At 36.1% G+C, this 15,104-nt stretch overlaps 1 protein-coding gene across 1 annotated transcript in view; it reads left to right on the forward strand.

Annotated features, from left to right (window-relative positions):
* The window catches only part of Rim (Rab3 interacting molecule), a 166,483-nt gene that overhangs the window by 87,732 nt on the left and 63,647 nt on the right, over window positions 1–15,104 (forward strand). The window contains exons 14-15 of the mRNA XM_089647651.1: window positions 12,643–12,767; window positions 14,232–14,346. Of these exons, the coding sequence (XP_089503777.1) occupies window positions 12,643–12,767; window positions 14,232–14,346 (240 nt within the window). The remainder of the gene's footprint in view (window positions 1–12,642; window positions 12,768–14,231; window positions 14,347–15,104) is intronic.

The following is a 15,104-nucleotide window of genomic DNA, read 5'->3' on the forward strand; positions in this document are numbered from 1 at the left end:
CTATTCAGCTTTTTATAGTTTTATATCAGAAACTATGAAATATGATAAAAAATAGTATATTTAACAGTATTAGTTGAGATTTGGAACTTCATTCTCTTGGTACAGAAGCAGAGAAAAACAATTTGAGCCAATTTTTTCCCAAGATGACGAACTTATATATTGTTCTGATGTTCCCAAGTTGATGTCAATGTTTAACATTCAACATGTGTCAGATGATTAGAGGCTTTTTATTGACTCATTAAAAAGAAGTTTAAAAGCAGTTTTGCTACACAACGGCAATAAATACGCTACTGTACCCGTGGGGTACTCTGTGCATCTAAAAGAAAAGTATGACAACATGGCTTTTATACTTGATAAATTGAAATATAAGGAGTTTGGATGGCCTGTCTGTGGTGATCTCAAAGTCATCTCTATGGTGCTTGGACAACAAGGTGGCTATACGAAATTCCCCTGTTTCCTATGTGAGTGGGATAGCCGGGCAAAAGCACAGCACTGGAGCCAAAAAGTGTGGCCAACGAGAACTTTGAAGGTTGGAGAAAAAAATGTTCACTTTGAGTCTTTGGTTGATCCCAAAAACGTGCTTTTACCCCCACTTCACATCAAGCTTGGACTGATGAAGCAGTTTGTCAAGGCATTGCCAAAAGATGGCGAAACGTTTAAGTACCTTGAAAAGAAATTCCCGGGACTGTCTGAGGCAAAGTTAAAGGAGGGTGTTTTTGTTGGTCCGGACATTCGGAAACTAATGAAAGACAATCAGTTGTGATGGTGATGAAAGCTGAAAAAAAGACGTGGATATTATTTAAAGAAGTTGTGACTAAGTTTTTGGGGAACAATAAGGACCCGGATTATGAAGAAATTGTAAATAAAATGTTGAAATGTTTTAAAACCTTGGGGTGCTCCATGAGCTTGCTGACAAACGGAAAAGCTCAAAACGGAGTTTTGAGGGAAAAAGATGTAGATATTATAAAGAATTATAAATCCTTATTGTATATACATATTGTTTTTATCAAATTGTATTTAAAAATGTAAATAAACCACTAGTAATACATATTTATTTTTCATTTCAAAATGCATTTTTACCTATATGTACTGCGGGTTTTGCATAACTTTCATTTTCATTTTGCGGAAAATCCCTACGTGCTGGAGAAAAACTGAGGGCATATTTGGACTCAGCGCACCAAAATACATACGATTCACCCATTACGGTGAAAAAAAATATCAAAAAGTGTCAATTTGCAGGCATGTGTAATTTTAGCCATAATACTGTATTTTTTAAAAGTTGTTCATACATTTCTATTGAAATTTTTTTTTTTAGTTTAAATTTATATTTTTAATTAGATAATTGATTTTTTATTTGTATTCTACTCAAGCGAAACGATAGGAAAACCTTCAATTTATCTAAAGCATATTTTTTGGTATTCATAATGTACACCAATTCGTTATCAAAATAGTTATTTGGCATTAAGTCTCGCCTTAATAACGATAGTTTTTTAATATTAGCGCGCTCCCTCTAACATTCGCACTTACATATCTCCCTTTCAAACCATCTTTGAATGCTTACTACGGGGCCTTAAGCATCTTTCAGCTTTATCATAGATTGATAGTTTTGATTCTTAGCCCACCGTTATAATATATTTTCTTTCGAGTCTTTTGGGCTCTCATTCAATTCTGAGGGGGGCCATACGGTATCGATAGTCTTGTCAACAGGCGGAAAGCTGCGTTGCTGATGATGGCCTATAACTTGTTGAACGGTCACATCAACAATCCAGAAATTTTGAACAAAATTTTATTTTACGTCCGTGATAACTTCGCAAGAGCGCGTTCATTCTTCCGAGATGTAGGACTAACTTACCATTAGCAATGCCTCTCGGAAGAATGATAGGCCTTCTAAACTCACTAGCCTCTGACATCGACATTTTCCACCTGAGCATTACTAAATTTAAATCGCTAATTAGGCAATTATGATTGAATAATGTATCTTTCTTATTGGATATTTTTATTCTGTAAATATACATTTAAAATATAAATAAATACGTGGTATTTCGCCGACAGGCGAATTAAGCGACAAAACAATCGTGAAAAACCTCCATTTTGAAATCAGAGATTTAATACATATTCCATCTGCTATCTAAAACAGAATCTCCAAATCTCACATTACCCGATCTCCGGCGGCTCGTGATTTTTGAGTGTGATAGGGTGTAAGTTTGACAAATTCGACATTGTTGGTGTTTTTTTTTTTGAAAATTCGTTTTTTTGCATGAAGGTTTTCAGGAAATCCGTGCGGCGCACGTCCAATCTGAAATTTCCTGGAAATATAACAAAAACATAATTTTCAAAAAAAAATAAAAATCATTTTCGGATACAACAATATCAATAATGTAATTTTTTTAATCTGTCGTCTAAACTTCACTCTCTAAAAATAATAACAATATCAACAAAATGGTATCATTATTTCGATAGTTGGTTGTTGATTTTCCCATAATAATATCCTAGATACGCGTTATTAATCATAGTTTTTTTTACACTTAAGGCGATGCTCTACGTCTTGTAATATTATGAACACTTATTATGAATTTATAACACACCTTCGTAGATGGCGATAAGGCTTAAATTCCCGCTTCACACCATCCGCCTGTTTTGATTTATTCAAGAAAAAAACAATGCCAAAAAGTGCCTTATATTTTATTTTGTGGATGTTCAGGCAAAAGTATTTATATTTTTTTCAGTCATTTTATAAATAACTTTATTTGTCACATTATACAATGAAAAAATAATAATAATATTTAAATGTTTTCCGATCATTTCATAAATAACTTAATTTTCCACATTATACAATAAAACCATAACCGAAAATGGGTTTGCAAGTAGGAGATTTTGAACTTTAAAGCAGTTTTCGTAGGCCTTTAAATTATTTTTTTCTGAGCTTATAAAAAGACTTGTCAAAAAATACTCGATTATTTCAAAGGCCAGGATATATTCTACTCGCAGTATTTAATTAAAGCATCTGAAACATATCCAGGCGACCAAATTTTCAAAATAAAAACACATGATTTCGCATTACTACGTAGTGCATTGCCCTAACAACAATATACAGCTTAAAGTCACTTAAATGAAGTTTCGATTTCGCCAGAAGTAAAGCATAATAATCTTTAATCCTGCCATCTAAACAATGCGTTTTATGTGATGGTGTTTGATTAATTTTTAATTTTGTCATCTAAACAATGCGTTTTAATGTGATGGTGTTTGATTCATTTTTAATCTTGCCATCTAAACAATGCGTTTTAATGTGATGGTGTTTGATTCATTTTTAATCTTGCCATCTAAACAATGCGTTTTAATGTGATGGTGTTTGATTAATTTTTAATCTTGCCATCTAAACAATGCGTTTTAATGTGATGGTGTTTGATTAATTTTTAATCTTGCCATCTAAACAATGCGTTTTAATGTGATGGTGTTTGATTAATTTTTAAATAACGATTTATAATAAGTGTATTAAACTTATATATTTAGAATCGGCGATTTATGATCTACACGAATGTATTTATAATACTGGAGTTCCTTATTTCTAGAGAATAACCAAACAAAAAAAATGACACGTTTTATTCATTGTGTGCGCAAAATAAACTTTGATTTCTAAGATTTATATTTACCTACAATCAATCATCAATCAACCATCAATATCACAGAATTTGTATTACTCGTATATTCACGTAGTCGATTAAAAAAATAACCTCACTTTTTCAAGACGGAAATTTCAGGTGTAAAATGCAACGTTGCCACTTACAAGCTCTATCAGAGCACTGTAAAATACATTTTTTATTAGTACCAATTCGAATCTAAGCTTGTATAGTCTTTCTTCAATGTGTATCTATATCACAGTTTAACGCTTGGAAAGTATTTTTTTTTAAATTAGTAAGACTGTTATGTATTTCTACGTGCGTTGATCACTTGCCGAGTGGTACGGTATGAGTGAGAAGTGCCAAGATGCGCAGTTGTTAGTAGTAATGGACGTATCGTGCGTTTTATGCATGGCCGATGTTTTTACTCGTTGTTAACACTAACACATAACATTTTACTTATGTTCATGTGTCAATTTAATAAAACAATTATATTAGTAATACGTTTTGGGCATTGATAAGAGTTCACAATAGATTTTAGTTTTTATTTCTGCATCTCTACGGATATTATTCCTTGGTATTGCCAAATAGGTATTGCCCATCTATTTAGATCTTGGGCATGACCAATACCACTCTTTTGAGACACGAAGAGATGTTGATTTGATTGAATATTTTTTTTATGTTAACTAAGCAGATATCTAACAATAATATTCTGGCTCAACCAAATATATTTGTACCAGAGTCTCACTCTAGAGGACGTAGCGATAACCTCCTCTGAGAGAGGAGCTTCTGTAGAGCGAGCCTCATCAATTTGTTAAAAAAAAACTCACCCGTGGGGAGTTTAACCTTTTAAAAAAACGTGGTGTAAATATTACGCGGCGCGTAAGGTCAGAACTTGAAAAACTTGATTTATTACCATATAATTTGTTTGGTTAAAACGCTCTTAAACCAGGCTCAAGGCCGGCTTGACCACACCAACGTTGAACGGGCATGTAATAATCTAATTAGTAAGACGGAATATGTGTACCCTACTGTGTACTGAGTACACAGCACTGGAGCTTGAGGGATTTTCAAACACCGTTGTAATCACACAGACCATCAGGGAATATTTTAATTCCCTATGAAAAAATGGATTGATTATTAAATTCACTCTGCAGGAGAAGCAACAACTTATAAACCAGCCACCAGAATACATATAAACAGAAGACTCACCAGGAAGGTAACACTCGCAATTGAGTTCCGCTCCTTGATCTTCAGATTCGGCAGCAGACGGCAAATCAGCACAATAATATATTTGCATTCGCACTATGAGATTATAATGTCAACCGGCTCTCAAGAGAGTATAATTTTTAATAATGATGAATTAGCAAATTGTAATTCCAAACGTACTGCCACATTATTTTGACAAAAAATATTTTAATCATTTTAGTCTTAAATCGACCTCTTTCGACAAACGATACAATCCGGATGAATCCATCTGATCAATGCAACGATGACTGTAATTCGCTATCACTCACCTGCAGAGCAAAATCTATCCAAAACTGACCAGAGATGTCTCTTTCGTCCATTATTAATTAATTAATTAATAAAAATAATATATAGTATATTTGCGGCACGTTCCAGAGTGGAAGATACTCCCAGTATCGCCCTGGTGTAAGACCACCATTCAGAATTGAAACCTTGCTCCAAATGGCTTTAGCCGTGTTTAGTGACTAGATCTGAATAGCCAGGTACTTCCCCACCTTCCTCTTTCCCTTCCCCACTTACCTTCAGCCTCAAAACATCCCCCAATTGGGGATGCCATTGTCTCACTGGCTCCAGACGGGAGCAGTTGGGACTCTTGTGAGGTATTCACTATAAAAAAAATAAATTATTTCCAATTTTTAATTTTAAAATTTAATTAAAACCAATTTTAAGTCGATTCTTATCCAACCGTAACGAAATGGTTAAAAACGTATACCTCGCACAACACTATACTTTGTGGGCTTGCTTAAATAGCTTGCTTGCTTATACCGACGACACCATAATTTCATGTAATATTCCATTTGGTTCACTGTTGTCATCCGCGAAGGCTGTAATCGCCTAGCCTAGCTCGTTGGATGCATTCCAAGATTCCCAGACTAATGTCATATCTGGCCCGGATCGGCAGCGGCGACGACCTACCGGAGACCGTCTACACGCCCGCACCCCCAATGTTTTTTTTCTCCTTAGGATAGGGAGAGTGTATTATCATATTGTTCACTCGAATAGGGAGGGACATATTTGCCGGAGACAGGCGGATTTTCTTATTATCTTATCGCGGTTATTATCAATGGATTTCATAAGGAATTTTCTGAGAAAAGTATTGTTATATTAGACTTTTGTATTTATTACACGCCCTAGTGGGCTTTTCTTTAAAAAAAATACAAGCATTTTGTATTAGAGTTAACACTTAAAAATTAATACAATAAAGAAGAATGTAAACATAATGGCAAAAATGAATCCTCACGCATATAATTGAGTTTAAAAGATTCAACAAAAATAGTAGAAGCGGAGAAGTTATATGGGTACATAGGTCTATTTGTGTCTAGAAAAATAAAAGTGATAGAATATACAACATTTATACTGATTAGTTTTCAAATGAAATATATCACCCAGATCAGAATATTTGTTTCCGAGATTGTGAAGTCTCGGAATCGGAGAATTTTGGTAAGCTAGTGTCCTGTTGTTATTGAAGTAAAAAGGTAAGAAATGTCGGCATGATTTTTTGGGAACATGGATATTGATACATTAAAGTGATTCGGGACAATCAATTTTAAAATGTAGTATTCTTTGTAACAGTATTAAATCTGTGCTTATTCTTCTTTCTGAAAGTTTTAATAGAGACATTTTATCCAAGAGGTAATTGTAATTTATGTTTTGTATAGGAATATGCAATTTATAATTTATAAACCTTAGAAACTTCCGTTGAATCTTTTCAATGTTATCTGAATGAATATTGAAAAATGGAGACCATAACGTAGAGTTATACCTACTCAAGTTGGCATCTGACAAGGGTTTTTTATAACATAATAAATGTTATTATATTATACATAATATTGGACTAGATAGAGCGGTAGATAGCTTTAAATCAGAAATTTTGTTTGAATAAGAGTCAACAATTTCTCCCAGCTGAGCCAGGGAGATTATGGCATCCCCAATTGGGGTATGTCGTGAGGCTGAAGGTAGTGTTAACTGCCAATGAATCCACCTAGATTTCATATTGTATAAAACAATATTCAGTATATCTTTAAATGAAACTTAAGCATATGTCGAGAGATTTTTGCTTTATTTCAAAGGAGTCGTGTTTTATTAAATATTTTCACCATTTTTTGATAAGGCCCCGTATTAAGTGTTCAAAGATGGATTGAAAGGGAAATATGTAAATACGATTGTTAGAAGGAGCGCGCTAATATTAAAAAAACGATAATAATTAAGCGAAAATCTCTAGAAAATTTTACGAGTTGTATTTAAAAATACACTGTGGATTTTTTCATGCCTGTAACATATTAAATAACAGAACCGAACGTGTTTTTAATAATTCTCGTAGCTTATTTGAGATTTTTTTCTATCGGGGGAATTTCATATAATTAACGTTTCAGCATAAAAAATGTATAGATATTATCTTCAAATATAACCTTTATTTTTTGGAACTTAAAAACTTAAAGAGTCAACGAGAAACTTGCTTAATTATTATCGTTTTTTGATATTAGCGCGCTCCCTCTAACATCCGTATTTATATATATCCCTTTCAAAACATCATTGAACGCTTCCTACAGAGCCTTAAAACTTAACACAGTGACAATTCAACATACCTTTAAGCGATGAGAAAATTATCCTTTAAACCTAACCTACATAACCTAAAACTAGATTTTGTCTAATCAATTTTTAACGGTGTGTTAAATTGTCCGGTTACCTCAAAATTTATATCAAATGGTTGGGAATTGTCTTTCGGAAAAGTTCTGAAGATCAGTGAAGAATTTTTGTTTTTCTCTGAAAGTTAAATACAAACACTCTCCGATGAATGACCTGACAATGTTAGAGAAACTCCTACCACCATCAATATCAGTCGAAAATATTTCTTGTCCAATATGAAGGGCTTAGTCAGCAGAGGAATTTAACCCATGACGCCTGGATTCAAACGAAATAAAAACAAATTATTCTGGTTGAGTTAAAAAATCAAACAAAATAAAATAAAAATTGAAATCGGCTATGCATTTTTGCAATTATTATAGGTTACATCGGTCTGATGGCTTCCGTGGTTGTGTCATTACGATTCTTGGTTACGACTCCGTAGGTCACGAGTTTAAATCCCGTCGTGCGCAATTAAATGTTATTAAATTTATATCTTTTCACAATTATTGAGGAGTTCGGTGTAATAATAAATAACTGATGAAAATTGTAGTTTTGAGAAAAACGGGTTTAAAGTTTTTTGGTAATGCGTAAGTGACTTGTAACTAGGTTATAGACTTCTCCGTATATCTCCGTCTTTCTAAGGTCTGGTATATCAGTCAGTCCGTGTCATCGCTATGTGCGACTTCGTCGCGCAAATTTATACAGGCTAAATCGGCCGCTTAAGCCTTGGTAAGCCGCAGAATAGTGCTTTCTTTAGACACCGAGACGCTAGCAGTAACAAATGTCAAATATGACGTTTACGTAAGTAATTGCGTACTCCAATCTCACAGAAATATACGTAAATTGCATAATTTTATTAGTTTGGACTGTTATATTCATTTTGCGATGGGGGATGTTGATGTTATTAATTGATAATCAATCTAAAATAGACAAATAGTCTGGTAAGGTCGTATACGAGGAATTTTTTAAGGTAAGGACAGAGTTTTTAGCAATTTGTCTGTCATAATTTCACGAATAGTGCATTGACTACAGCAAAACAAATACTATTTAAAATTAGTATCCGCAAGTATAGCGCCATGCTGATGGAAGTGGGGAACTTTATAAAAAAATCAACCCGTAAGTTAGCCCGCATAAAACATTTGACATTTTTGATGACGTAGGAGCATAGATATACCACACACGCAGCGTGGCAAATCAAGTACTTTCCACTAATAAAATCTTAGACAATACGTGTAATATTGCTGATATCTAGGCTTCCGAATTGTATACGGATTATGGTCCAAAACGCGATAAGCTCCACATTCCAACCAAGCCGAGCTTTAAATCAACCGATGTTCCGGTCCTTAAATCTACAAAAGTTATATTTACGCAGCAGATAAAGATTATATATTTTTTTAATATTTGAAAGGTCCCTGTTTAATGCCAATTCTGGGCCCGTTTCAACAACACGCAGGTTAGAGTGTTTCACAGAAATTCAATTGTGACAATGCCATCCATCAAATGGCCATATTTTTTAATGTTTGAAGTTACATTGGCCAATCATCGCCACATTGTTTTTTTTTTATATTTGAAAGGTCTCCATTAAACCCCGATCCTAGGTCACTTTCAGCTTTCTATCAAATTTGTATCTGCTGAAAGCATAACACCGTGACAGTTATAATTTTCTGTTGATAAAAATATATTAAAATTGTGTAACAGACCTAGGAATCGGTGTTCAACGGGGACCTTCAAAAATGTAAAAAAAACGAAATGGCGCTGATTGGACATTTAACGACAATCTTAATATGTAAAAATTCAGCTTGCGTATCAACCGGTATCGCTAAAAATTTCAAAGTTGGTTCTTATTAGTGACAGGAGTATTTAGAGAGTAATTTGAATGGTAGAAGTTGGGGACGCCAGAGGAATACTTAACGGAATATCTCTGCAGTAGTGAATAGTGGAATAAGTCGGAAGCGCCCGAGAATTACCAATAGCGAAGCATCGCGGGATCAACTAGTTTCGTAGGAATTTCTGTGAAACACTCCAACCCTATATTCTCCTAATGTGCCTTTTTTCGTAGATATTATTATTTTCGAAATCAGTGCTACATTTTCAGCGTACGCACTTAATTATAAGATTATAAGTAATGCACTGAGTGCGCAACGTAGCTACACGAGTGAAATATACCCGGAGCGCAGCAGAACGTAGGAGGACCGGGAGGGATCTTGGCACTGTTTTCAGCACTGCTGGAGGGAATGGCATACGGCCTTGGGCGTCTGCCAACACTCGATATGGCCCGCCTTCCATCCCAAAAACCCCTCTTGGGCATTTTCCGAATGGGAACTGCGTAACTAAGTCAACTCTATACGGAATGTTTCAGATAACGTATCTTTTAAAATCAGTCTAGTGTTAACATTTTTGAGGTTAAAAAGTTTTGAGCGGGAATTTTAAAGTTTTTATAAAGAATAATCGTGTAGAAATGTCGAATGAATTCTTTTGAGCTGAAATCAAGATTGGAGCAACATGTTTTACGCTTTAGGTAAATATAAATGTATTTTTAATTACTGACTAACCATCACGTCGATTCCGCTTGGTTAGGCAGATATGATCGACTGTCATACATATTTGTCTTGACACACACTCCTTGCTTTTTACACATTACTCGAGTATTTGATTATTTACTCGATCGTGCTATGCCTTCCTCAGGAGGTCGTCTTGTTGCAGGGGTAAATGGAGAGGATGGGGCTGACTCTAGGCACACACTTTTTGCTTTACTAACATTCAATACATCGTTTCATCGACTCGACCGTTTGGCATCTTATCAATCTGTATATTTGTTTGTGTGTCCCGTTTCCGTTTTCTAAATCTGCTGTAACAACATTATAGATGGCTATCTTTGACTATGGTTCAATACAGATTATTTTGTTCAAATGTGAAACCATCGTGTTTTTTTGCACTTTTTTATTAACATTTTTTCAATATTATGGTACCCACCTGCTTGAAGGAAGTTTTAAAAAATAATTGACGTTAAGATGAGTGACGTTTCTTTCGAAAACATTAGAAACATGCTATTTTAGACTCGTGATCTACTGTTCACAGAACTACTAGTACATTTTACTAGTAGTCCTTAAGGTGATGTTGCTTAAAAACTGCGCTATACAAATCATCCAAATTATTATTATTACTATATATTTCAACTCTTGGAATATTCCAATTCTTGATGATGTTTGATTCCTCTTTTAACCATTTGTGGATGATGCAATCTCTTGATGCTCTTTTCTCCGTCCATCCGCTCTACATGTCAACAATCCTTTCTAAATCTTGTCCTTTACGCAGTGGCGTAGTTCTTCATAGAGAGGCGATGAGGTTTATCTCTGCCAAACATTACCGTTACTTTCTTAAAAAGAAAAATAGTACATCATACATGCATGCTTTCATAATAATACAATAATACACAACAAACTACTTGAGCTTAACTGAGCATTGGCCATGCGCAGTGCGAACTGCGCAGACATGGGGCATTTTTCGCTTGAAATTCAAATTTAGTGCATTTGGATTGGTTCCTTAAGAATTCCCCCCTACTGAGCATGCGCTCTTGTGTGTAAATCTCAAAAGTTAGGGGACAGATTTTAAATTCCTCTTGGCAAGAATTGGACGGTTTGCTAGTTTTGAGCGGGAATCGCGCACATTCAAATTAAGATATTATGTTATTTTTATTATTATTTATTATACATTAGTATACATCTAGAGAGATTGTTTAATGATTTTGTGGAGATGAGGCGCATGACTTGTACGTGAACATTTTTCTTTGAGAAATATTATATATTCTTCGGGTAGTGAGATTTCAATACACATTAAAAAATTCGGTGCCCACCATCGAAGAAATGCTTCAGTCGTCACTGCCTTTAAGCGTACACGGGTCTCGAGTTGTTTTCGGTCCCTACCATCGAAGAAATGCTTGAGCCGCCACTGCCTTTAAGCTTACACGGGTCTCGAGTTCTTTTCGGTCCCTACCATCGAAGAAATGCTTGAGCCGCCACTGCCTTTAAGCTTACACGGGTCTCGAGTTCTTTTCGGTCCCTACCATCGAAGAAATGCTTGAGCCGCTACTGCCTTTAAGCTTACACGGGTCTCGAGTTCTTTTTGGTCCCTACCATCGAAGAAATGCTTGAGCCGCCACTGCCTTTAAGCGTACACGGGTCTCGAGTTATTTTCGGTCGCTAGCATCGAAGAAATGCTTGAGCCGCCACTGCCTTTAAGCTTACACGAGTCTCAAGTTCTTTTCGGTCCCTACCATCGAAGAAATGCTTGAGCCGCCACTGCCTATAAGCGTACACGGGTCTCGAGTTTTTTTCGGTCCCCACCATCGAAGAAATGCTTGAGCCGCCACTGCCTTTAAGCGTACACGGGTCTCGAGTTTTTTTCGGACCCTACCATCGAAGAAATGCTTCATTCGTCACTGCCTTTAAGCGTACACGGGTCTCGAGTTCATTTTGGTCCCTACCATCAAAGAAATGCTTCACTCGTCACTGCCTTTAAGCGTACACGGGTCTCGAGTTCTTTTTGGTCCTTACCATCGAATAAATGCTTCAGTCGTCACTGCCTTTGAGCGTACACGGGTTTGGAGTTCTTTTCGGTCCCTACCATCGAAGAAATGCTTCAGTCGTCACTGCCTTTAAGCGTACACGGGTCTCGAGTTCTTTTTGGTCCCTATCATCGAAGAAATGCTTCAGTCGTCACTGCCTTTAAGCGTACATGCGTCTGGAGTTCTTTTCGGTCATCATTTATTATTTTGGGCTAGCTCAGAAATAAGTGAATATATTTAAGTTTTACGTAGAGTTTTGACTCTACCTGAATTTCGTTGAGTTTTTCATTCGTCTTGTTTGGCGCAGAAGTTATTCCATACTGTATCTCTTTGCTTTAAATCGTATTGTTGGTCTAAAAACAAAATTGATTCCTTCAACCTTCCGGTAGCTGACGTTATAGATATAGATAGACGTTGCCGATCGAAAAGTTGATTATTAAGAATTGGTATTTTCAGGAATTCCCAGGATATTGACGAGTTTTTTCATATGTGTGTTTTCTTGTATGCAGCCTCCCTAAAGTTCCGAATACTTAGTCAGAAACTTTGGGTTTAACCACGTGTTTAAAGATGCATTATGTTTTTTTCCAGATTTCGGCTACGGGAACGGACAAGGTTCCATTCCAGCCCAGTGTGCTCCACGCTTCCAGTCCAGATCAGCCACGGCCACTCCAACTGGCAGTCCAAAGAAAAGACAACTGCCACAAATACCACAGGTCAGTGAACAAACTTCTTATTTAGTCCTTCTTTCGCTGCAGGGGATCGAGACTCTCACTCATACTGCCCTGATGAAGGAGGCTACACTCTCACGGTCATGCAACACATGCTCAGGTTGCAGACGCCAGTAACAGTTCATCAGGCTAAAACTTTTGTGATGTTCCTCTGACTCCTTCCTTCTAATTCTCCACTGCCCATAAGCTTCTCCTGATTCAAATTCTCAGTTCCATATTCATCTTATCCAATCCTGGATAAGGTGCTTCCGTATCCCTTGTACCTAGATGGTATGCAAGAGGGGTCTTAAAGAGTCAGCGACGTGTGAATGCGGTGCGTTGCAGACCACCGTTTATGTGGTCAACGAATGCCCGCTTCATTCTTCCCCAGTGGATTGACAAGGTCCACAGGGCGACTTCTGACGCCTCGGACTGGCTTGCATGCTTAAATGTTACCTTCTGACCCTCCACCATACGAAAGAAGAAGAAATTCTCAATTAGGCGAGTGATTTCTCTATAGTAGCTCAGAGCTCAAAGCTGGTGTTTTAAACTCTAAGTCTATCTCTTTTTACACCTTGCTGTCCCTGGTGTCTTGTACAAAGTGGAGCAATAGACACTACCCTTCCGGAAGATAATCTCATTTAGGCTGATGAATTTTGCGCCAAATTATTCTCCAGCACCACATCTCGAGGACGATCATCATTCGTGTGTGAATTCAAATTACAAAACTAAAGTACAACAACAGAATGCTCATTCCGTGGTGGAATTGATGAGGTTGAGGCATTTGGCTAGCTCAGGGATCTTGATCTCCCAACAGGTTCAAAATGAAAATGAGATACAAAAATATCATTGGTAACACTAATGAAGGAAAATCGACAAAAATAACTATATCCTTACCATTTTTTATACTATATTTATGTAAGCCCTGAAGGTTTTCCTAAGGGCTTATGTCATCTAATGGAACGCTTTGTGGAGGGTCTATTTAAGGATGTAAAGTTGTGATCCCGGGGTTTGAAGAGACTGATTTTGCCGGACGGAGGAAATACACAAGTTGGAAAATTATTTCACAGCCGAGCTGTTGCGCACAAAACTGGACTACATTTTAGGAAAAACCAATCATTACAATTATATCCGATATCCATAGGAAGGAAAATGACTTATTTGAATTATATTGATCTTTTGAATTTTAGTTTATCGATTGTGTTTGGAGTTTTACTTTAGATCTTTTAATATTAAAGATTTATTGTTGAATAAATTTTCTCAATTCTCTCCCTTAATTGGTTGGTTAGTTTCGAGTAGAATGCAGCGAGTGAGTACGGAAGATATTGCCAGTGCATAAAATTTTCATTAAGAATATTTAGATTATTGTACTTGCATTGGAACACGCATCCGCCATAAACCGGTTGCATGTTGTACATTTGATTTTAATTGTTGGCGAAGTTTGTAGATCAACCGTAAAGTCCATTTCAGACGATCCAGAGGGCGATGAAAGATCGCGTTTGGAGCGGTCAGGACTTGGATGACAGACAAAGAGGGATGCAGCACAGAAGCTCAGCACACACCTACCGGAGTACCGGCGCTGGAGGTATGGATACTTTCTATATTGTGTAATTATTAAAAATAAAAAGATGTCCATTTGGCATCCTTGGGGAATACCATTTCTAAGATTTCAAATTCGTTAGTTGTGGAATATGACTGAAAGAAGTCAATACAATAGTAGTCATTGATAAATTACGAAACATATCTCATTAAACGTGCCGGAAGACATTTTTTAAAGATGGTTTACTAGATTTAATAACAGATGGAGATACAAAAATAGACATTAAAAAAAGCCAATTTACATTTTTGATACTGAATGTCACAAAAGGGATCTTACACAAAGCCATATTGAAGATGATTCCAGTTGACACCTCACATCCAAGAACATTACCACTGTCCACAAATAAATGGTAGATAGTAATAGCATTTAATGCAATGGCTTTCTAATTAACTGTTTCCAATGTATTCATTGTAAACCACTAAATGTAACTAAATGTCTGCACTGTGCATGTCGTACTGCCAATAATTGATGTTTAGATATCATAGAGACCTTAGTAGAGCCACCTAAAACCAACATGTGATGATGTACCCGTCCTTTGTGTTGAAATAATGAAATAAATAAACACCCTACCATATAATAAAATGATCCATTTAGTTCCACAGCAAACACAGAAAACAATGCTAGTAGATCACCAGTATCATTTTGACAATTTAAATATCTTGAAGTCGATAAAGAATGGACAACTTCGGTATTATTTGTCGACATAATTTGATAGACTTCTTTTTAGCCTTGCTCTATCCATT

This window comes from Hesperophylax consimilis, chromosome 26, assembly GCF_061612785.1.
Source record: "Hesperophylax consimilis isolate HC1 chromosome 26, BYU_Hcon_1.0, whole genome shotgun sequence".
Taxonomy (NCBI): Eukaryota; Metazoa; Arthropoda; class Insecta; order Trichoptera; family Limnephilidae; genus Hesperophylax; species Hesperophylax consimilis.